This window comes from Calidris pugnax, unplaced genomic scaffold, assembly GCF_001431845.1.
Source record: "Calidris pugnax isolate Ruff unplaced genomic scaffold, ASM143184v1 scaffold70, whole genome shotgun sequence".
NCBI lineage: Eukaryota > Metazoa > Chordata > Aves > Charadriiformes > Scolopacidae > Calidris > Calidris pugnax.
The window spans coordinates 4900841-4925243 of record NW_015090862.1 but is presented as its reverse complement, the minus strand read 5'-3'; the positions used below and the strand labels follow the sequence as shown (position 1 = coordinate 4925243).

The following is a 24403-nucleotide window of genomic DNA, read 5'->3' as shown; positions in this document are numbered from 1 at the left end:
ACTTCTGCACCTTAGCAATCCAAATGTACTTATTCACTATCCCCTCTGAATTTCCCAGTCATGAGAGTCAGAAACTCGCACTTTAAGCTGAAGTTCTAGGGTAGTGGCATGCCTCCAGGGCCTAGGTCTCTAAAGCAACACAAGCATCTACAGAATTGTGCATCCAAGTGGAAGTAACATTTGTGCTGAGGGGTACTAGAAAAGTGTAAAACTCCAGTGGTAACACCAGTCTGAATTTAAGCCTCATAGCAGCTACCAGATTTGACTCTTGAACAGCTGAGCGCAAAAGGAACACTTCTGCCTGGCCAGCCACTGAACCTTTATATTAATGGCACATGGAGGGGTGGGGAACTCACTTGCTACAATACATCTGAGCTGGACTTAACAAATTTTATTCAGAATATAAAAAAAATAATAATAATTAGCAGGTTTCCTAATTTAAAAGAAATACAAATTTATAAGCAGTAACCTCTACTTGTTATTTTGGACACTAATTAAAGAAATCATTGCTCAAAATATTTCCAGCAAACAGAATTGAGCACTGAATTGTCTTATAATTGATTTTTATTACTTACTGTTTCTATTAAGGTCGTTTCTGTTTGGTACAGCAAGTTCTACTCTGTTTGACAAGGCCATGTGTTTAGAATATTTTACCACACAGTTTGGATAGTCTTAAACGTTTACCACACGGAAAAAACCACTCTATAAAACAGTAGGCAATTGCATATTAGTTTGTGATGTTTCATACTTTTTTACACCACTTCGCCAAATATCATGCATAAATTTGCAGAGTTCATTTCAGTTAATTCAACATTCAGCATCCTAATAATCCTCTCACATCATACAGTGTACTGGGACCAAAGCCAAGCCTTTTATGAAAGTACAGAACACTAGAAAGGCACTTACAGCCTCAATCTCCAACTGATGTATTCATAGAGCTTCCAGAGTAGAATCTAGACCAAAGTAGCTTTTGGGAGAAAATGCTGATTTGAAGGGTTTTTTTTTTTTTTTTTTTTTTCCAAATATCTCATAAAGCAGTGTTATTTTTGACAGAATATTCATGTTGTTTTGATGAAGGAATCAGAAGTCTGAACAGTCAACATAAACATAAAAGCTAAAGGAGAAGGCATAAAGAAGAGAGCAAAGAATCTGCTCACTCTTTCTCCTCCCCACATAGACAACAGCACACTTTTATTTTCTTGTCCTCCCACAATATAACTTACTTTCTCCTTGTTCTCACAGTACTATATTGTTCCCACAGTCATTACTGTGACATTTAGCTACTGAAGCAAGAGCATGTCAGATGCCTTCCACTGCTGTAAGAAAAGTTCTGCTTTTAGCCAAGCTCAGATACACTTTATTCTGTTGAGGGAAGGAACTTGAACACAATCTTTTTGCTGGCAACTTTCTGCCCTAGTTCTATCCAGTTAAAGTCCAGTGGAATGTTTAGGCTTAAATGGCTGTAGACAGAGGCAAGAGAAAATTCACCGAGGTGATTTATAGTTAATCCTTCAGAAGAAATAAAGACTACGAATTTCAACTGGGTGCAGCTGGGCTAGGCTGCAATGGAACCAAACCCTGAATCCCATCCAGCAGCTGGTATTAAATGCTTAATCAACCTGAACTGCAACTACCAATCTATTGGTTGCTTAGTTGCAACTACCATTACTTTCTGCTTTCCATGGCACATAAGGGATTAGACTTTATTATGAATGACTTACAGATGCTAAACCCCTTGCATAAAAAACTGCAAGCCTCTAATGGCAAGATATACTAGGGACAACATGTATTTTACTAGTTTAAAATCCTAAAGGTATTACTTCAGCTTTCCTTTTTCTAAATGAAAATAACAATGATAAGGTTTACTATGATTATTGCTCTTCATTTGCAAAGGAAGATCACAACAATACACTTTTAAGTCTGTGGACAATAGCACAGCTGCAATTCATACCAGTCTGAAAATGCAGGCATTATGTTTGGGAGTAAACTCATCACCAGTAGGTAGCGTGTTGGCATGAATACATAATTAGCTTGAGCTAGTACTTTAGGAATATCATTGTGAGCTCATTCTGACACTTGCCACCAATTGCAGCTGATTCTAAAAGCTTCATAAAAACGTAATGAAAAAAAATCTTGTTAAAAATCCCAAAACTCTTGTACTTCGAATTCTCCAGAACAACCTAGAGAAAGAAACCATTTAAATTCCTTGAAATTCATACATCTGCTGTACCTCACTGTACCTGAAACATGTCACGAATTACATTACCAAAATGTAGTGTTTGCCTCAAACAGTGTCCAAATACTAACTATAAAGAAAAGGAAGAATAATCATTCTCTTGCTGGAGAACTTCAGGGCCCAGTACTTTCTCTTATTGTTGCACCACAGCCACCTTTTAATGGAAACAGACCTACTAACAGTCTCTAAGCTCAAGAATAGTCTCTTTATACAAAATTCTTCAAGAAATTACAAAAATGCTAAGCATTCTAAGGTATGCACTTATAACTCTAATTTCAAGATGTCTTGGGAGAAGCCAGATGAAATTACTGGTATGATCAAATTATCAATTAAGTGATTTTGCAATAATACACTTAATTAAGAAAGAATATGAAAATACCTATGAGAAAAAGGGAACAGTGAAACACTTGCATTAATGTTCCCCAAAAGTGCAGAGATGCTGTAGCAATACTCTGACCTATTTGCCAGGATCAACTACTTGATTTTGTTAAACCAGCTGTACCTTTGCATCTCTCATTTTTAAATAAATATTTCCCCTCACTAATCTCCAAAGTAGTCTCCAATAAGCTATTTAATATTTGAAAATTGTCAAAGCACAATTATTCTGTTAAACATGATCCTCTGAGTGGAACTTTGCCCACTTCTGATTGATGACCATTAACTATACTTTAGATTCAATATCATCTGATAGAAAGATAAATTAGCATTTTCTTAATACAATTTCTTCAGACACAAGAAGTGCCAAAACTTGTGTCGGGAAATCTAGAAATAAATATATACCCCTTTTGTTCAAAAAGATTTGCTGAGCCATTGTCCTTTGTGCTCCAAGGTAAAGAAGACATTGTTTAAAACAGTGCCACATAGTGACGCAATAATCTTAGTATGAAATTAGACTAGACATCGGATCAGCCACAACTTGGTTTTCCTATGATGTTACAACAATTGAAAAGAACAAGCAGCACTAAGAGGCAATGCTTCTCTACAAATGTTGCTAAAATAATTTGTCAGCTTAAAAGTTCAAACAAAAGCCGACTAAAATCCAATATAGCTCCCAAAGGACTACTCAAGTGCACGCTGGCTATAGAACATTCTTGATTTCCAAACTGAGAAAATGGTTGGCAATGAATCCACAGGGAAGGACAAGAAACCTTTGCAGTTGGAAATTGCAGGATTTATAGGAGTTGCTCTTTAGATCATTTGCTGTGGTGAAAGACACCTGCATGCAAAAGCCCAGCCCTTAAGTATTCAGAGGCTTCCCATGGAGTGTGTGGGTGCTGGACACATGGCAGAATTTTTCTCTGTACAATCTGGAAACTGAGTTAATGCTCCAACAAAGTAATGTATAACGCTGCAAGTTCTTGTCCTTGAACCATTACGTCTTCTGAGTGTTTCTGTTCACAGCTTCAAACCCAATTATTTTTCATTTAGTTTTCAAATAGTGTTCTCACCATTTGTAACAAAATAGTCAGGAGGCAGGAATTTGTGAGACAGAATATGTAATCATTCCTGTGAAAACCTTGTGAAAGGGAGAGCACCTTTGAGATTTTTTTATTTTTTTTTTTAGCGGGGGAAAAGAGGGGAGAGGGTGTGACACTGCAGTGTTACAAATCTGAATCAGATTAATGACATTATTTATAACCCTGGGCAAACATGCTATACTTCTGATTTCTATGTCAAAGAAAAGTGTTATATTGTCTCCATTCTCTCTGTATTAGGAGAAAATAGAAATCAACCACCTGATCCATATCCCTGCTTAGAACCTTCACCAAGCACAAATGATCTGGGTTAGTGGCAAGGAGAGGTTTCTTGGGAGATTCAATACTCCCACAGCCCTTTGAGAAAAGAGGTCTCTTCCACTACTTCTACTGAACTCCTTGTGAAGTCTCTTCATTACGAAATGGGCAAGGTACTGTTAAAGAATTTATGCATTCAACTTTCCATTTTTTGGAAAGCATACTGCAATTTTCTGAAAATGAAAAGCACTCTACAAAGAAAACACGTGCTACTTCTCAAGCACAGCTAAATGCTAACTTATGTTGCAAAATAAAATAAAAACAAAGAAGAGAGTTACCAATATAATTCCCAGTTATCATGGTATATGAATCTAGCTGAATGACGATTAAACTATTGTTCTGTAGCAAAGAAACAAGTACTCAGTTCAGAGATCATCAAAATAAAAAGAAATTGGATGCTCACAAGTAAGGGGAGGTTTTATACAATTTTCATCTACTTACCCATTCCTGCCATATGCCCAATCAAAACAATAGTCTTTTCTGTCAGCATCCTCCCAACATCAAATATGCCTATTTCCCAAAATTAAGCACAGCTTATTCCCTGTTTTACAGGATACAGAACACCCAAGACAAATAGAATCACTTTATTATTCTTATCATTATTGCAGTGCTGTACAGTCAAGAACAGACGTTTCAAAACTGCTCAGTCCATCTTCTTGTCCTGAGGCAAGATTCAAAAATAGACATCTCTCTAAACTATCCTTATCCTACAACAATGACACCATATCCCCCCTAGTCAGAAAATAATTCTGTCCTTTACACGTGGTAAATGCAATCTTCCTTCTTGAAAATTAAATTGCTTTTTCCCATCTATCATTGCAAAACTCTTATTGTGCACTAGTGTCCTAATGATCAAAATAATTACATCCAAAAAAAATATAATTATTCACACTGTGGACTGTTAAATCCATGCCCAGGCTTCCTCTTCTAGAATAAACAAACCTAATTCATTTAAAAATACCTCATAGTGAATAGAGGCAAATATTTACTTTGGTTTCCCCTTTCCAAACTCTTTTCAATTCAGCTGTAACGCTTTCCATGTGCCACGGGATTTCAGTATAGATCTTGTTAATCCTAGTGACAGAGAAATCATTACTCTCACATGAACTTGGGCTGATAATAAAAAGTCACCGCTGGAAGTGCTACCTGTAATTATTCATTCAGAGGGATTTTTTGTAATGCAGTTATTCTCCAATTTGCATTTAATAATTTGATTTTACATTCAAATGCAGTATTTTATAATGTAATCTTTCTCTATTTTATTTCATTTCACTGATTTCAGATTACAGTTGCTGTTCACGACATGGCTTTCTAATCTTATCCTTAGAAGTGCTTGCATAAAACATGGAAATAGCATACGTATTCATATAAGTATACATCAGCAAGAATTAGGAAGTTAAGAAGCTGATCCATTGTCTGCACATTTTGCACACACATTTTATCTGTTGTTGTCATTCTTTATGTATGTTAATAACACAAGAAGTATTTTATGCTCTGTATCCGAGTCTCACAGGTTGTGCTTACTGACCTGGTACAACAGCATAACTTACCTATTTATGTCAAGAAAAGACCTGGCCAGTCAGGCATTTTTAGGATTTTTTTTTTGTATGCTACGGAAGATTGTGCCCAGGGTCAAAAAAAAAAAAAAGCTTACTGACCTGGTACAACAGCATAACTTACCTATTTATGTCAAGAAAAGACCTGGCCAGTCAGGCATTTTTAGGATTTTTTTTTTGTTTGCTACGGAAGATTGTGCCCAGGGTAAAAAAAAAAAAAAAAATTGGGGGGGAGGAGAATCCAATTATTAGTTTAGTGTAAAAAAAGTGATGCTTTAATGAAAAACACTACCTCACACACCACTGACATTTTAAATTAAAAATTGATACATAACTGTTAGAATGTGAAGTATGCACAGAATATCTCCTTTTTTTGGAAGCAATCTTTCAAATAAACACCTTTTCCCAAGGTTATCTACTAACAACTATAAAAGAGTTAGTAGAATATTTGCATATACGTTTTAACTTGTTCTCTCCTTCACTACTTCATTGTTAAAATAGCATAAAGGTTTACTGCTGCTACAGGCTTCAAATTCCTCACATTTTTGAGTCAAAATACATCAGAAAAGTCTGACTGGATACTTGTTCATCTATATAGGTGAGCTCATCACTCACCAATCTCTAGGACGAAACTATAAAGTATTAGTACATTTTATTCTCCAGACTTAGCCAAAATTCAGTGCTGAGCAAGTTGGTTCAGTTACCAAGCAAAAGCAATTTTTCAGGCAGATGGTTCTCTCTAATTAAGCTGGACTAGATTTTACAAACTGTTTCCCTTTATTCTATAGCAGCCAAACAGCATTCTCTCAGAGCCCACCTGACCTAGTGAATTTATGACAGTTTTTTTAAGCAAGCCACATTCCTGCTACTTCTTCAGCCTGTATCCTTAGCATACTCCAGGGAAATAGCAACCACTTCCAAGAAAAGTTAACTTTTATTTAACTGAAAAAAAAAAAAAAAAAAGGCATTCTTTCTACAAAACAGCAAAAAAGCCAAGAGACATTTTCAGACAGCAGAAAAGCAAACATCCTAGTGGGGGAAATACAGAGCCCTTTGCTCATCTCCACTGCTTGTAAAAACAAATTACCCCACAGTGAGAGAAACACGTTGGATGCTTCTTGGAGAATAAGTAACATGCTACTTTTTTTTGTTACCTGTTTTTTGATTTTAACTAGGTAGGACTTTTCATCTCTCTATCTGAAGTACCTTCTGCAGTCTTACACCACCTGACTGTAAATTAGAACTAGCAATGGATATTTCAACTGGTTGCCGAGACCAGCAGCACTAATCCTGTCACAAAGTGTAGGTGAAGAGCTGCAACACGGGTGGAGAAGACTGTCCAGAAACTACACAACTTTAAAGTTCTGCAGATATAGTAACATTAACAGACCTTAAGGAAAAACAACAGAGGATACCTCAGACTTGCTCCAAAGCAGCTTCTTCAGCTCCAGTAACATTTTCTTCCACCAGCATGCTTCTTCCCATTTCACTCTGAAGTCAGAAGGTCCATCCCTTCCAAGGCTTATGCAAAGCTGATGCAACAGCCAGTCATGTCCTAAGGGAAAGAATATACAGTTTAGTATGCTTCCCAGGGAAATGCACTTTTAATTTGGGTTTGGTATTCTCTTGCAGGTAATAGTAGATCCATAAAACAGAAATGTTTTTCACCAGAGACTACCTAGTGTTGCTGTCTGACACAGCTCCCACAGTTTGAGTGAAATGTTGACAATTTACTCTCCAGTCATCACACTCATGGTTCTGTAAACTCTTATTACCAATTTCAGAGTTTTCCAGAGTAAGGAAGGATACCCTGACAAAGCTCCAAGACAACACAACAACCAAACCCATTGTTTCTCCATGCCAAACTCTTTTCTTTCTTTCAGCATCACACCACAGGGACACAGGACAGTACAAAAGCTAGCTAGTAACTTGAGATGGGAAGGAGGAACTGACTGCAGGTGTTTAGCATTGCCAGCGCCCGAGCAACACAGACAATAGCTGCTACCAAATTGGAATGCTGCGGAATTTATTACTTGCATTTATTTATCAAATGAATTTCCAAAGGCACAGTTTATAGATACAACTTTCAGATTCCAGTTTACCTACCACATTGGAGAAAGATTACCTGTGCACCAAATCACAATTAGTTTGGCAGAAAGTGACTAATGATTTTAGAGTTGCTGGACACCAACTAAATTGAAAGCACACAATGCGATTTTCTTGGTAATTACTGATATGCTTCTCTGATCCATTTGCATATATATATATATCCCAGTAATTGCAATTTCAGTGCAAGTACATTATGTTGTTTTTCACAATATATGCACTTTAAATATTTACTTTTCTATGCATTACTCAAAATTACACAATGAATAAGTAGGAATGCAGTATGAAAATGATTTTAATTTTAGAGTAAATTTACTTTTGGTTCCTGATATACTCTACTAGATTTTTCCTCTTTTGAAAGTCAGAGTATTCCTTCTTCAAATATTCGCTTTTCTTTCAATATATCCCAACTAAAAATGAGTAACAGAGAACAAACAAAATAAAACAGCCCAGTGCAATGCAGGAAAGATTGGCAGAAATTATCTACAGTCCCCAAAGCTGTGCCAGGCATTTACGTGCATTTGTTTCTTCTCCTCTACTCAGTAACTGCTTCAACTCTATACAAAAATCTCTGCTTGGGATCTCAAGATTGCCATCAAATCTCAGGCATTTCACTGTAACAGTCACTGGGTTGGAGACAACTCAAGTGATGTTCCAACCTTAACATTATTCATAGTTCAGATAAGAAATTATGGAACACTTCCCTTCAACATTCTGAAGACCATCAGCAGTAACCAAGACTCTAGACTCCCACCTGTTATGCTTTGATTCCACTCTACTTCAGTAAGGACTTAACACTTGTCCCTAACCAGTTAAAAGGTCTCCAGAGCAAAAAGCACTGCTGAATGTCAAACAGTGGAAGTCACTGACTGGAAGCACTGATAACAGTTCCAAGTTCATCTATCCTTACTGCGTAACTGTTTTCAGTTATAGTTGTTCCCTATGGATTTCTATCCCCATAGATTTCTAGTAAAATAGAAGAATAGTAATAATAATAATAAGGGATTGTACTACAGCATTTTTCTCCCCTCTTTCATAAATTATATATAGGAAAAACACTGAGAGAAAAAGCTCTCTCGAATAGTAATTTGTTTTGGGAAGGAGCATTAACATCTTCCAGACTTAATCTGGCCATGCCTCCACATCACTGGTAAGGAAAAAATCCTTGCTTTTTACAGCTACTGGAGTTAATGGGCCTGGTTTTATTCTGTCTTTTGAAATAGAATTAAAGTTCTAATACAATTTTACTTAGGTCTTATTTTCCTTGGCAATCCAGCATATAAATGATCTGAGTTAAACACAGCAGTGTTCTCAACCTTCTTTTAGCGAAGTATGTGGAAATAAAGCTCTATTAGAAGACAAGTTCAGCAACCACGTTTGCAAGCATTAACTCCCACAGAAGTCAGCAGCAATCACCCCTCTCCGATAAAAGCCTCTCACAGCGTTTCCCGTAACTGCAAGTTACTAAGCCCAGAAGAAGTGTCAATTCCAGCAGACCAAGAAGGATGCAATCTCTCTTCTCATCTACCAGCAGCAAATCTAGAAGCAGGATTCAAAAGGAGACATCTTCTTGAAATACACTAGAATTATTCTCTTGCATCTAATCTACTGCTCAGGAAAAGACTGACTGCTGATACAGTGACAGAGAATGCACCTTGAAAACCAGAAATCAAAAGCTCAAAACTAAGAGAAGTGGCATTTCAGTATGAGCACAACTCCTAAAGAAAGTAAAATTTGAGACCTTAACATAAAAATTATCATTTTATGTCTTGGCATAGAAAAAAATCTAAGATCCACTCTAATCTTCTGAGCATCCATCTACTAAAAAAGAGATATTTAACATATAATTGCAACAAGTTGTATTTTGTAATATGGTAACACGGTCTAAGTCATCAGGATCAATTAAGTACAACGACCTATCCGAGTACCAGAGACAGACTTAGTAGAGGGAGTCCAGTGAAGGGTCACAAAGACGATTAAAGGACTGGAGCACCCTTCAGACCAGGAGAGAGTGCTGGGACTGTTCCATCTGGCGAAGAAAAGGCTCAGGGGGATCTTATCAATGTGTATAAGAGGATCTTACCTATGTGTATAAATACCTGATGGGGGGGACTGAAGATGATGGGATCTTCTCAGGGGTGCGCAGTGACAGGTCAAGGGGCAACGGGCACAAAGTGAACAACGAACAGGAAATTCCGCCTGAAAGTAAGAAAACACCTTTGGATGACATTCAAAACCTGACTGGACAGCCCTGGGCAACCTGCTGTAGCAGGGTGAAGTAGATGCTCTCCAGAGGTGCTTTCCAACCTTAATTATTCTGTGAAAAGCCTGACATTTTTTTGTGAATAGGTATTATGCTACATTCTCTCTCACTACACACATATATATATACACCTCAAAAAACCTGCACCAAGCCAAACCACATCAAACAAAGCAGCTGATTCTTAATCAATGCTCAGATCAGCCTAGCTATATTAGAAAACAGGACAGGAAGGTAGCACCGACTTGTCTTTTTCCCTGATTGGAACTTGCATCTGTGGAGAGACAAAATTAAGTTTCTTGATTCTTTTCAGAGCATTTTTTTTTTATTTTACCTCATCAATAGACTCTCCATAATGGTTTCATTTGGTTCTCATTTTCTTTTAAGACTATGTAGCCCGTTGCGCTTGCATAAGAATATTCTGAACTGACAAAATGAAGTTTAACATGGAAATAGGATATGGAGTCAGGCATTAAAGATGAGAATTTTGCACTCAACAATTAATCAGTGGAGGGCTGCATACAGCTTATGTAACTTTAGCTACAGCCTCTGTTATTTACCTTTAGACAGGCCCAGTCTTTGCACAAACCATGGCCAACAATGAACACAATAACAGTTGTGGTTATTTGGCCTGGAGAAGGGAAGGCTCCAGGGAGACCTTATACCCCCTTCCAGTACCTAAAGGGGCTACAGGAGAGATGGGGAACTTTTGGTCAGGGAGTGGAGCCATAGGACAAGGCGGAATGGTTTTAAACTGAAAGAAGATAGATTTAGATTAGGCATGAGGAAAAAATTCTTTACCATGAGGGTGGTGAGGCACTGGAACATGTTGCCCAGAGCAGCTGTGGATGCCCCATCCCTGGAGGTGTTCACGGCCAGGCTGGATGGGGCTTGGAGCAACCTGCTCTAGGGAGAGATGTGGAACCCAGCCTAAGGGGGTGCAACTAGAGGATCTTCAAGGTCCCTTCTAACTTTAACCATTCTGTGACTCTATAACTGTCATGTAATTTTATGACTTAATAATTCAATTTCTACTTTAAAAAAACAAAACAAACCTGAATGTCTACTAGAAACCTACAAATGCAAATTTCGGCACCTGCCAGGCCCAGAGAGACGGAAACGCGCTGTTTTCCCGCCAGCACCCGTGGGGAAGGCGGCCCCAGGCCGCTCCGGCGCTCACCCTGTCGGTGCGTAGGTCCAAGCCCCGCTCCGGACCGCGGGGGAGGGTGGGGAACGACGTCCCGCTTCACCGGGAGCGGTATTCTCCGCGCAACCCCGCGTACCGTACGCGGGAGACGGGCCCCGCCTGTGCGCAGCAGCGCCAACCCCGCGGGGCCGCGGCCTCTCGTCAGCGCTGAGGGGGCTCGAGCCACAGGCACGAGGGCGGCGCGAGGTGGCGGCAACGGCGCGAGGTGGCGGCGGCGCGTGCCCTATCAAATATTCGCTTTTCTTTCAATATATCCCAACTAAAAATGAGTAACAGAGAACAAACAAAATAAAACAGCCCAGTGCAATGCAGGAAAGATTGGCAGAAATTATCTACAGTCCCCAAAGCTGTGCCAGGCATTTACGTGCATTTGTTTCTTCTCCTCTACTCAGTAACTGCTTCAACTCTATACAAAAATCTCTGCTTGGGATCTCAAGATTGCCATCAAATCTCAGGCATTTCACTGTAACAGTCACTGGGTTGGAGACAACTCAAGTGATGTTCCAACCTTAACATTATTCATAGTTCAGATAAGAAATTATGGAACACTTCCCTTCAACATTCTGAAGACCATCAGCAGTAACCAAGACTCTAGACTCCCACCTGTTATGCTTTGATTCCACTCTACTTCAGTAAGGACTTAACACTTGTCCCTAACCAGTTAAAAGGTCTCCAGAGCAAAAAGCACTGCTGAATGTCAAACAGTGGAAGTCACTGACTGGAAGCACTGATAACAGTTCCAAGTTCATCTATCCTTACTGCGTAACTGTTTTCAGTTATAGTTGTTCCCTATGGATTTCTATCCCCATAGATTTCTAGTAAAATAGAAGAATAGTAATAATAATAATAAGGGATTGTACTACAGCATTTTTCTCCCCTCTTTCATAAATTATATATAGGAAAAACACTGAGAGAAAAAGCTCTCTCGAATAGTAATTTGTTTTGGGAAGGAGCATTAACATCTTCCAGACTTAATCTGGCCATGCCTCCACATCACTGGTAAGGAAAAAATCCTTGCTTTTTACAGCTACTGGAGTTAATGGGCCTGGTTTTATTCTGTCTTTTGAAATAGAATTAAAGTTCTAATACAATTTTACTTAGGTCTTATTTTCCTTGGCAATCCAGCATATAAATGATCTGAGTTAAACACAGCAGTGTTCTCAACCTTCTTTTAGCGAAGTATGTGGAAATAAAGCTCTATTAGAAGACAAGTTCAGCAACCACGTTTGCAAGCATTAACTCCCACAGAAGTCAGCAGCAATCACCCCTCTCCGATAAAAGCCTCTCACAGCGTTTCCCGTAACTGCAAGTTACTAAGCCCAGAAGAAGTGTCAATTCCAGCAGACCAAGAAGGATGCAATCTCTCTTCTCATCTACCAGCAGCAAATCTAGAAGCAGGATTCAAAAGGAGACATCTTCTTGAAATACACTAGAATTATTCTCTTGCATCTAATCTACTGCTCAGGAAAAGACTGACTGCTGATACAGTGACAGAGAATGCACCTTGAAAACCAGAAATCAAAAGCTCAAAACTAAGAGAAGTGGCATTTCAGTATGAGCACAACTCCTAAAGAAAGTAAAATTTGAGACCTTAACATAAAAATTATCATTTTATGTCTTGGCATAGAAAAAAATCTAAGATCCACTCTAATCTTCTGAGCATCCATCTACTAAAAAAGAGATATTTAACATATAATTGCAACAAGTTGTATTTTGTAATATGGTAACACGGTCTAAGTCATCAGGATCAATTAAGTACAACGACCTATCCGAGTACCAGAGACAGACTTAGTAGAGGGAGTCCAGTGAAGGGTCACAAAGACGATTAAAGGACTGGAGCACCCTTCAGACCAGGAGAGAGTGCTGGGACTGTTCCATCTGGCGAAGAAAAGGCTCAGGGGGATCTTATCAATGTGTATAAGAGGATCTTACCTATGTGTATAAATACCTGATGGGGGGGACTGAAGATGATGGGATCTTCTCAGGGGTGCGCAGTGACAGGTCAAGGGGCAACGGGCACAAAGTGAACAACGAACAGGAAATTCCGCCTGAAAGTAAGAAAACACCTTTGGATGACATTCAAAACCTGACTGGACAGCCCTGGGCAACCTGCTGTAGCAGGGTGAAGTAGATGCTCTCCAGAGGTGCTTTCCAACCTTAATTATTCTGTGAAAAGCCTGACATTTTTTTGTGAATAGGTATTATGCTACATTCTCTCTCACTACACACATATATATATACACCTCAAAAAACCTGCACCAAGCCAAACCACATCAAACAAAGCAGCTGATTCTTAATCAATGCTCAGATCAGCCTAGCTATATTAGAAAACAGGACAGGAAGGTAGCACCGACTTGTCTTTTTCCCTGATTGGAACTTGCATCTGTGGAGAGACAAAATTAAGTTTCTTGATTCTTTTCAGAGCATTTTTTTTTTATTTTACCTCATCAATAGACTCTCCATAATGGTTTCATTTGGTTCTCATTTTCTTTTAAGACTATGTAGCCCGTTGCGCTTGCATAAGAATATTCTGAACTGACAAAATGAAGTTTAACATGGAAATAGGATATGGAGTCAGGCATTAAAGATGAGAATTTTGCACTCAACAATTAATCAGTGGAGGGCTGCATACAGCTTATGTAACTTTAGCTACAGCCTCTGTTATTTACCTTTAGACAGGCCCAGTCTTTGCACAAACCATGGCCAACAATGAACACAATAACAGTTGTGGTTATTTGGCCTGGAGAAGGGAAGGCTCCAGGGAGACCTTATACCCCCTTCCAGTACCTAAAGGGGCTACAGGAGAGATGGGGAACTTTTGGTCAGGGAGTGGAGCCATAGGACAAGGCGGAATGGTTTTAAACTGAAAGAAGATAGATTTAGATTAGGCATGAGGAAAAAATTCTTTACCATGAGGGTGGTGAGGCACTGGAACATGTTGCCCAGAGCAGCTGTGGATGCCCCATCCCTGGAGGTGTTCACGGCCAGGCTGGATGGGGCTTGGAGCAACCTGCTCTAGGGAGAGATGTGGAACCCAGCCTAAGGGGGTGCAACTAGAGGATCTTCAAGGTCCCTTCTAACTTTAACCATTCTGTGACTCTATAACTGTCATGTAATTTTATGACTTAATAATTCAATTTCTACTTTAAAAAAACAAAACAAACCTGAATGTCTACTAGAAACCTACAAATGCAAATTTCGGCACCTGCCAGGCCCAGAGAGACGGAAACGCGCTGTTTTCCCGCCAGCACCCGTGGGGAAGGCGGCCCCAGGCCGCTCCGGCGCTCACCCTGTCGGTGCGTAGGTCCAAGCCCCGCTCCGGACCGCGGGGGAGGGTGGGGAACGACGTCCCGCTTCACCGGGAGCGGTATTCTCCGCGCAACCCCGCGTACCGTACGCGGGAGACGGGCCCCGCCTGTGCGCAGCAGCGCCAACCCCGCGGGGCCGCGGCCTCTCGTCAGCGCTGAGGGGGCTCGAGCCACAGGCACGAGGGCGGCGCGAGGTGGCGGCAACGGCGCGAGGTGGCGGCGGCGCGTGCCCTAGCCCGTGCCCTAGCCCCTGCCCTCCCCGCCCCTCCCTCCCCGCGCAGGCGCGAGGCGCTCGCGGCCTTGTCACGTGCTTTTGGCCTGGGCAATGCACACCTGACCCTGAATTCTGGAATAAACCGCGGAATTCCAAATAGCGGTACGTTCCCGCTGTGCAGAGCTGCGTGTGACGCCCCCGCCCTGCCCCGGGAGCCCGTGTCCTGAGGTGACAGCACCCGTCACCCCCAGCCATGCCACGGTGACTCTGCTGTTACACAGCTCCTTTTCCACAGGCAAAGCACTCACCCGAAAAACAGATTAATTACAAACAAAGAATTGCCAGACGCCAAAACGCAGAATGTCGGCCCAGCCGAGGCCCAGCAGGCGCTGCTGCTCCAGGGGGTTATATCCATCTTCCCAAAAATCCAGATGGCTTCCTCCGCCCGGCCTGCATGGTGCCCATCACGCTGGGGGTGCACCGGGCACACGCCATCATGGGCCACGTACAAGCCCTGACGGACCACCAGGAAACGGCCGCCTGTCCCCGGGGCCTGGCTGCCCTCCGTCAGTCTGTCGGGGTGCTGCTCACGCTTCTGTGAGGCTGTAACGTAGGCTACGCGGCCTTCTGCAGCGTGGTGATATCCTCCTGGCGCCTCAGCGTGAGTTGGGACTCCCTCAGCCTGCGGTACCCACGCTCAGAACTGTACTTGATTCTCAAGAAACTCTGGGAGAACAAATCAACCGAAAATGAGAAATAAATTGCGTCGCGGAAACTCATCTTGAATTACTTTATTTTTCACAATAATAAAAAATAAATTAGTCATAAACAAAAATAGTTAACATTTTTTCATCAAAGAGAAAATGTATACAATATGAAAAGGATGCTGTACAGTTCTGGTTCAGGTGCATTGCCATGGATACAGATTCCTGAACGAGTCAGAAAGCAATTTGCCTATACTCTCCTCCTTTAATTCACTCAAGGAACTGGCTAATCAGAAAGTTTAGAAAATTGTATTATGGATTTACAGTATGACATATATACAAAAATATATATGTAATACCTCTGCTATAAAATTCCCTAAAAAGCTGGGTTAGTATAATGAAAAAGCTGGACAAAATTTGAATGGTATATGTAAATAAATACATATTAGGTCCCTTTTAATAAAAAATCTGCCTATTCTAAATATTTGAAATATTTGGTGCAGTGGCTTGTACCATCGACACAGCTCAGAATTACATATTTCCCATAGACATCTTGTATTTACAAATAACAACAAAAATAAGTTATAATAAAGTATATCCTTCTGCCAAAATCAATTATGAGGGTCAAGTAGACAATTTTATACATATTAAAAAAGTTAGGGTTTCTTTTGTCTCCAGTCCTTCCTGATCCTCTATGTAGATCCTGAGTGACTACGATGGGACTTCACAAGCTCGCACGTACCCAGCCCCTGCCAAGGCCACTGGTCTCAAGAGAACCAAACACAGCACGGACAGAACCGCTCAGGGCAAGCAGCAGTGACAGGCTGTCACTGGAAGGGCAATGATTTCTCAAAGTTAAGCTCCCCTCCTCTCCAGATACAGCGGTAAGTTATTTATAACCCATTATAGTAAATGGGGATATAGAAGACTGGGAACTCAGAGTCTTAAGAACTTCTGGTTGCTAAAAGCTGAGAACCAAAAAGCTGAGGTTCAGGTCTGGTGTGACTTCTCTTAAACGGAATTTTCTCCCTTTCACCAGGTCTGAATTTCACCCGCACTATTGAGATACTATAATGATGACAAGTTTGCTTTAAAATATATTGAAAATCCTTAGTGGATGATTTTTCATTTCTGACATAGAAATAATTATTTTGTTCCATTTTCTAAACAACAGCTAATATGTTCCACGCAAACATTCTGTAAGCTTAGGAATACCAGATGTTTACTTTCAGTCTTCAAAATGTCATATTTTGTGTTCCAATTGCAAACATGCACGTAAATTACCTGCTCAATACACACAACAGCTCTAAGAGAAGTCAGAGACACAAAGTGTAAGTCTCAAGAAAACCAGGCAGACACACAGTTTCTCCTTTTTGAGTGTGAAGAGGATAATTATCTTTTTTATGCAATAAATGTTAGATGTGAGAATGAAGGGTCACTACATACTTCAATAGCTGTGCAATCACGGGTTCGTTGCACAGGAGTTCACTCAGTAGGTAGTTTAATACCACGCATTTTAAACTAGCCAACACGGACACACACACACAAATAATAACTGGACTGGCAGGAATATACCTCTCTTAATAGCCTGGCTTATTTCTAATACAGATTCTTATCAACTAAATGACCAGTTCAGGATTTTCAGTAATTCTGGCAAAATTGGATATTGTCATCCAAAGGACAAAGGGATGGAGGCAAGATAAGAGGACAAGGAGAACACTTGTGGGTGTAAAAGGAAGACAGGTCAGGATGAGGATGAAGGGAAGGAAAGCAAAACCCTGAAAAGCACGTTTTTACTAATGGTGGTATAGATTGTAAAGAGTAGAAGCAAAGTATTTCCTACAGGAATGCATAACCTCCCCCTTTTTCCAGCATCTGCCTCCTTCCTCCTTTGGTGGTACCACTGGCACTGAACTCCGACATAAGCAAAGTAAGTAGCCAGGTCCTGGCCATACTGCTGCCCCATCTGGACTTCTTCTGCGAGTTGCGTGTACTCACTGGAGTCAGGGCTATACTGACCTCCTTTATCAACTGTATGAACAAATAACCTAAAATACATGTCTTTACATTAACATGTCAATAACGTAACATGCTCTGCGACACATTGGGCTTTTTCTGTATAAAAGGACCAAACTCTGAACTGCACCATATTGTCATAGAAGTGGGGTCTAACAAACAACATATGCTTGGATCTGAAATTGCACAGGAGCTAGAAAACCCTGATGGACCCCTGATAACTTGATAATACAATCGACAGCAGTATTCCTACGCGTACTCTGGTCTTACTGGGTTGTGTAAGATGAAAATCTTTAGGCAAGGAAGCATTTTTTTCCACCATTCAGTGGGATTTTGACTGACGTTAAAATATCAGAAAGAGGAATTAAAGCATTCAGACTCAGAAGCCTGCATAATTTCTTACTTATATTGATTGTACACCTGCTGTAAGTACCGCATTCATTAAGGCCCCCTCTGATTTACAGTGAAAGTAAAATCAGGCCCTCTGCAGGCATCATCCTAAATTGGTGCACTGCTCTATTAAAACAAACCCTTGCTATAGTTCCAATTTCAAAAGTGCATTTTATATGATGGTGAAATCTTAGGATAAAACTTTGTGTAGGTAATATTAATACATCAAAGTGCTGAAAAGAAGGGTTTAATTTTGCAGGAACAACTAATTTGATTATGCTGATAAACAAGAAGAGATGATGTTCAACAACATTCTGGCAGTTTCCTTATCATCAGAGGTTTAATTTGGTGAAGCAATCTATTTTGTTTTATCTGGTACATCTGAAAACTGTCCTTTTACTAAAAAAAAAGTACAATTTGTATAACCATAAGTCAATTCAATTCACAAAGCTGTGTACCTTAGCCATAATACATATGTGTATGTGTATATTCTTTGATATTTAGCTCCCATGAAGTCTGTTTACTTTACTGGCAGCTTAATGGTGCCTACAACATGATCAACTTTGTAATATAACCCAATGGCCATATATTCCAGAGCAAAATTAACATATTCTATAAAACACCAGGATCACCTGGCTATGTGCTGAGTTGCTGACTATCTCACAGCCAAAAGTGTGTGCAAGCACATTATTTTCTATTAACTGTTGGCAAACCTGATTACCTCTGCATTTCATTCACCTTGTGGTTTTCAGAAAGCCTTTTTATGGATCGGGTATTTCCCTCAAGCTGACAGGATACACTTCCTTGGGACAAAAGAGACAACAGCAAAAATTATATACTGTATATTAAGATTTGCTGCAATGAGATATTCAGATGAAAATCTGTATTACAAATACTGGATTCCAGAGTTGTTTATGCTGCACTTTCTCCATGTCATTCTTTGGTCAAGAATCTGAGGAATATAATATTATCACAAATCTGGTAAGTTACCTTCATGGATAAATCTTCATAATACAAGGGAACAGGACTGTAAAAGATTAATGAACTTGAGTGGAAGGTTTTCTAATTAGCATTACTGTTTCTAACAGCTTTATATCAATTAATTACAGTGAAAAAACCCAAATCAAGCTGGACAGAAACAGTCAATGACATTATTGGTTCATAGTCACAAAGAGTAACTTCAAATCAAAAAACCTAAGGTTTGTCTCAATCTAAGGCAGCTTTTAGACCACAAGAGTTTCACCCTCCTGTGGCTTCCAGAACACAAACCAATGTGAACCCACCAGCAACCATTGCCTCCCAGTGCCCCATTCTCTCTTCAATGTCCTCTCCACCAAAGCAGTAAGAAGAAAAGAAAACACAATGAGGCCCAAACAAGGCTCTTCATCAGTAGCAGGACACCTTAATCACTGTTATATCACATCACTGGGAGTGACTTAACACAGATTGTTAAAACTGTTTTTCAATTCAGACAACAGGCACCTCAGAAATAGATGCATAGTTGGGTATCACTGATTTACTAGCAATATGCTGTAATAAACAGCTGGATAAGGAAAGGTGTTTATTTATTCCCTCAGCCTTATTTACACATTTCAGGTGAAGGCTAGAGATTGTGCAGATAATGCAAAAACTTTCATCTGCACTGCACAGCACGTTCTATCTGCATTTAGCAAGTTGCAAGGCCAAGAACACCAATTGCAGAAATGAAAAATCACCACCTGAATTGAGCTCTAGGTCTGGAGCCATTCTTGAGTAGTAGAAAAGGATGATATGACTAGATCTGTGGGATGAAACACTGACTGACAAAAAGACAAGTATGTTGTAATAACTGATCAAACCCCAAAGAATGTCAATAGCTAAGATCTCCTTTTTACAGCTACTCAGCTACTACACTCGTACTGCTGCCTGATGCCAAGAGTAACAGACTACTATAAAGCACAGAGGCCTGCATCCTTCATCCTTTGGTGGTTGTTTCAGAAAGTGGTGACAAAGTACTTTGGTGCGGTAGTTATTAAGCAATAGTGCAGAGACAAGATATTAGGCAAGATACCAGTTCACTGAAATAACTGCCCTACAGCAGAGACACCCTGCCAATGGAAACAGTCACTTTCTTTACACCAGCAAAGGCTCTTCACCTCTCTGGTAAACCTGTCTCATTGACAGCTGACTTAAAGGGCTAGACACTAGTGGCACTCTGGTAGGCAATGTATTTTATAATCCATACAAAATTAGAAAAGTGTAAATTCAAGAGTTTATGAATTAAATATAAAGGCACTTATTGGCAGTCAAGTGTATATATATTTGCTGCCTGAGGACAAGAAGTTAGTTAAAAGTACAACTGAGAGAGCTTAACAGTGACTCTCATTTATTATGAATGGACTGAAGTAATTAAAAATATACGTTAGAGTGCTAAGAAACTGATGATAAATGGGTCTTCCAGGGTCTGGTTCTTTGTGAAGGGTTTTTTCTGATATGCATGTTTCATTGATTTAGTTGTCGAATTTAAGGCAGTCCAAAATACCAAGTAAGAGTAAGCACGCAGAAAATAACGCAGCAGCTGCATCTGTACTGGTCAGATATCTCCAGTAATTGCCTGTGATTGATTTCATTTTCATTGATTTCACAATACTAAGGCTGATATGTTCTTTAAATAATTATCTGATGAGCAGGTGCAAAGAATAGTATCATTAAAAATTAATGCTTTAAAAAGATCATGGTTTTACAACAAACATTTTAAAGAAGATAACTGCACAGTAACTGAAAGGGTGTGAGATTTAACCATAGACTTGATGTACTCAGCAATATAAAGAAAACACATCTCTAAGAAGCTAAAACCTGCTGTAATCAAAACAGTAACACTGTTCAAGCTCCATCCGAAGACTGATGTTGCCGCTTTGAGCAGAAGAGTGTTTGTTATCTGCGTCCTAGAAACCCTGGTTGTCTGTTTGCCACGCGGGTACAGGACGCGCAGCAGGCTGTTTTGTAATAGGTGTAGACACAGAGCCGGGCCTGAACCACCACGTTGCAATTGTAGTACTTATCTTTGCAGTTCTCATCTGCGGAGACAAAAGGAGAGAGAAGAAACTGAAAAACGCAGTATTAGAGCAATAAATAACCAACCCCCTTTCTTTTATCATGTAAAATCCCTTGGACCTGTATTTAAACATTCATTGTCAGGTTAAAATAGGCTACCTATGCAAATAACGTAGATTATTCAAGATTTCATACATTTAATATAAAGATCTATGAAACTGTGGAAGAAATGTACCTATCCCCATTTATACTGTTGTGGGGTTTTGTTGCTGTTTGTTTTAAACACAAAATTTGTCTCGAATGAAGATGATAGGAAAGTCTCTAGTATTCTTCACTTAGGTACCCCTCCACTTAATTTTTAGATTCACAGGTACTAATCTCTTGTGGCAGCAGAACCTGCAAATGTTATTTTCAAGTACTGATGAATCTAAATATTGGAAAATAGTAAACCATCTCCTTCCTTGCAAATATTACAAATGGTTTAAAAAAACTAGATAAAAAAAAGACAAAAGTTGCTGCTCTTAGCTTCCCCATTCATTTAAGCAGTTGGAATGTGGTCTGTTCACATTTGGAAGTTTTCCTTTACAACCAACAGGGTTAGAAATACGTTTTAAGTGACAACTAAGAGTTTAATTTGATCATGTATGTGATCACAGAAACTGAGGTGTTAAAAAAAAGACAAGACTGAATGACAAAACACTAATAGCAGATGTAAAAATTAGCAGTTCTGTACAGAACTGTTTTAAATAAAGAAATAACACAAATACAATAAATTTTTAAAATAATATTTATAGTAATCTTAAATTATGTTGAAGAATAATTCTCAACTGAAAATTGTTGTAGAATGTAAGAGTTAAAACTGTTTCTAAATACCTGCATCTTGCTTTCCCTAGTCATTCTCATTACTATTAAAATCAAATCTGTATGAGATGAAGGACTAATGCCAATGTTACGTGTATGTGTATATTTACTACATATAAAAGAAAATTGCTTAATTGTCCTTAATGTCTTGGTTTAATGTTACTGGTTCTTTATAGAACCTGTTACCAAATACAATATATTGCACATGATCCTTTTTTGTTTTAAAGACTCTGCGAAATGAAACCTTTGAGAATGCAAGGAGGCTGCCTAGAAACACCCTATATGTACCATTTTCACAGAAGCAGATTCTCACATTCTCAGCAACTTTAAAAGTAAGCCAGTTTCTTACACGTTCTTGCAAGGAAAACATTTTTAATCAGAAATGAAAACCTACTTTTACACCACAGAGAAGAACTGTAAAAATAAAACCCTGAACTTGATAAAGAAAACGTACTCTAAAACCTCTGCAAGATTATTAAATGTGTTCTCCACTAGATGGAGTTCCACAGTTAAAACAGAAGCTTCCTACCTATTTCAGGGATACAATCGTGTGTGTTACATGGTTCTTTTTCTTCAGGTTTAAGCTGTGGATCACACTGAGTACTGGCTGTCATGTCATCCGATAGACATCGTACCTCTCGAACCCGAAATCCTCCTTCACAGGATTTGGAACACTGAAACACAAAAGCTGAAGTTCATGAAGACCATATGAAATGTGCAAATACAGAAAGAAAAAAATGGGAACCTTGAAGCCAGACCCAGGGATCGCAGTAGCCTTTTATCAACTTCACCACTTCTGTTGCTTTTTGTTTTCTAACTATAAAGTCCGTAACATACAGTGCAACTCCATTAAAGGTTCAAAAGCATTTTTGACCACAGGGCAACAACTGCACAAGTAAATGTGGTAGACACTGAGCAAATGAAAGCATGATAGAATATTTCCCTTTCTGACATTATTAGCTTCTTGTTTCTCTTATTAGTCCTGTTTTTCTCTGCTTATTTATATATATCTCCAAATCATAGAATCATCTAGGTTGGAAAAGACCTTTAAGATCATTGAGTCCAACTGTTAAGCTAACAGTGCCAAAACCACCACTAACCCATGTCCCTCAGCACCAAGTCCATGTCTTTTAAATACCTCCAGGGATGGTGACTCAACCACTTCCCTGGGCAGCCTGTTCCAGTGCTTGACAACGTGTTTGGTGAAGCATTTTTCCCTAATATCCATCCTAAACCTCCCCTGGCAAAACTTGAGGCCCTTTCCTCTTGTCCTATCACTTGTTACTTGGGAGAAAGACCAACCCCCACCTCACTACACCCTCCTTTCAGGTAGTTGTAGAGAGCGAGAAGGTCTCCCCTCGGTCTTCTTTTCTCCAGGATGAACAAGCCCAGCTCCCTCAGCCACTCCTCATAAGACTTGGGCTACAAACCCCTCACCAAATCCCTTGTTCTTTGGACACGCTCCAGCACCTCTGTGTCTCAAAACTGAACACAGCGGTCAAGGTGGGGCCTCACCAGTGCCCAGTACAGAGGTACAATCACTTCCCCAGTCCTGCTGGCCACACTATTCCTGATACAGGCCAAGATGCTGTTGGCCTTCTTGGCCACCTGGGCACGCTAATATTCAGCTGGCTGTCAACCAGCAGCCAGGTCCTTTTCTGCAGGGCAGCTCCAGCCACCCTTCCCCAGGTGTGTAGCGCTGCAGGGGGTTGCTGTGACCCAAGTGCAGGACCCAGCACTTGGCCTTGTTCAACCACCTCGTACCATTGGCCTCAGCCCATTGACCCAGCCCATCCAAATCTACTCTCATCACAGGGTTCACATTTCTTACTTAAACTTCCTGCACCAAACTTTAGTATTTGACTGCACTGCTCTCCACTGCCCTTTTGCCTCCATTTATATACAATCGGGAATAACTTTAATTGCTTTTTTCCTAGCCTCAATTAATTTTTCACTTCTTGCAGCACAACAATTTTACAAAGCATAATAGGTTTCTTTGAATTTTTAAAGAAAATATTTCTGTGCTCCTTCAAAGTCTGTTACGAAGCCAGAGACTTTTGTACTTGCTTGTCATGGTATTTTTAAAGCCAATTATTACACATCTCTGCCCATGCTGAAGCAAATCCCCTGTTGACTTCAAGAATTTTGCCTGAGTGAGGTCTCTGAGATTTGGCTCGCTGTCCAGTTTGACCTAAATGCTCACAAACTTAATTAAACCTGGGTCGTTTACAATGATCAAAACCTTAATAGCCCCAAACTAGTAAGAATGTTTTCTTTCTTAGTTTTTGGCATAATTATTTCTCCTAACATTGCAAAAACAACTTATCACTATCACAAAATCAGATATTGTAGCAAACTAAGTAAAATACTGTCAATAATGTATTCTTAAATTGTTCATTCATCTTTAAGTACAGCCTCTCCGCACCCTATAAAAGACATAGCCCTGTGGCGACAATAGAACACTTACAGTTTTTTATATAATGACTCTTGTTACCTGCCTGTATAGAATACTGTAATTAGCCCACATCCAACAATAAGAACTTCACCTCAGGTTTGTAGAAATCTTAAGCACTTAAAATGGAACCAAGACAGAACTTAGATGTTACATACAACACACTACACACAAACCCCAGCATTCTGCATTACCCAGCCATTTAATCCCCATGACTGAGGCCACGCCATTTATCCGGGGTCATATAAAAACTCTGCTGAGGCTTTG

The 24403-nt window shown here is 39.8% G+C and overlaps 1 protein-coding gene across 2 annotated transcripts in view; it reads right to left on the bottom strand.

Annotated features, from left to right (window-relative positions):
• Positions 1 to 15465: 15465 nt before the first annotated feature.
• Positions 15466 to 24403, bottom strand: part of THSD4 (thrombospondin type 1 domain containing 4) — a 346399-nt gene continuing 337461 nt past the window's right edge. For both annotated transcript variants that reach the window (XM_014944678.1, XM_014944679.1), the window contains 2 exons: positions 22214 to 22358; positions 15466 to 20846 (listed from right to left, as the gene is read on the bottom strand). In XM_014944678.1, coding sequence (XP_014800164.1) covers positions 20704 to 20846; positions 22214 to 22358 — 288 coding nt within the window. In that variant the 3' untranslated portion in view covers positions 15466 to 20703. The remainder of the gene's footprint in view (positions 20847 to 22213; positions 22359 to 24403) is intronic.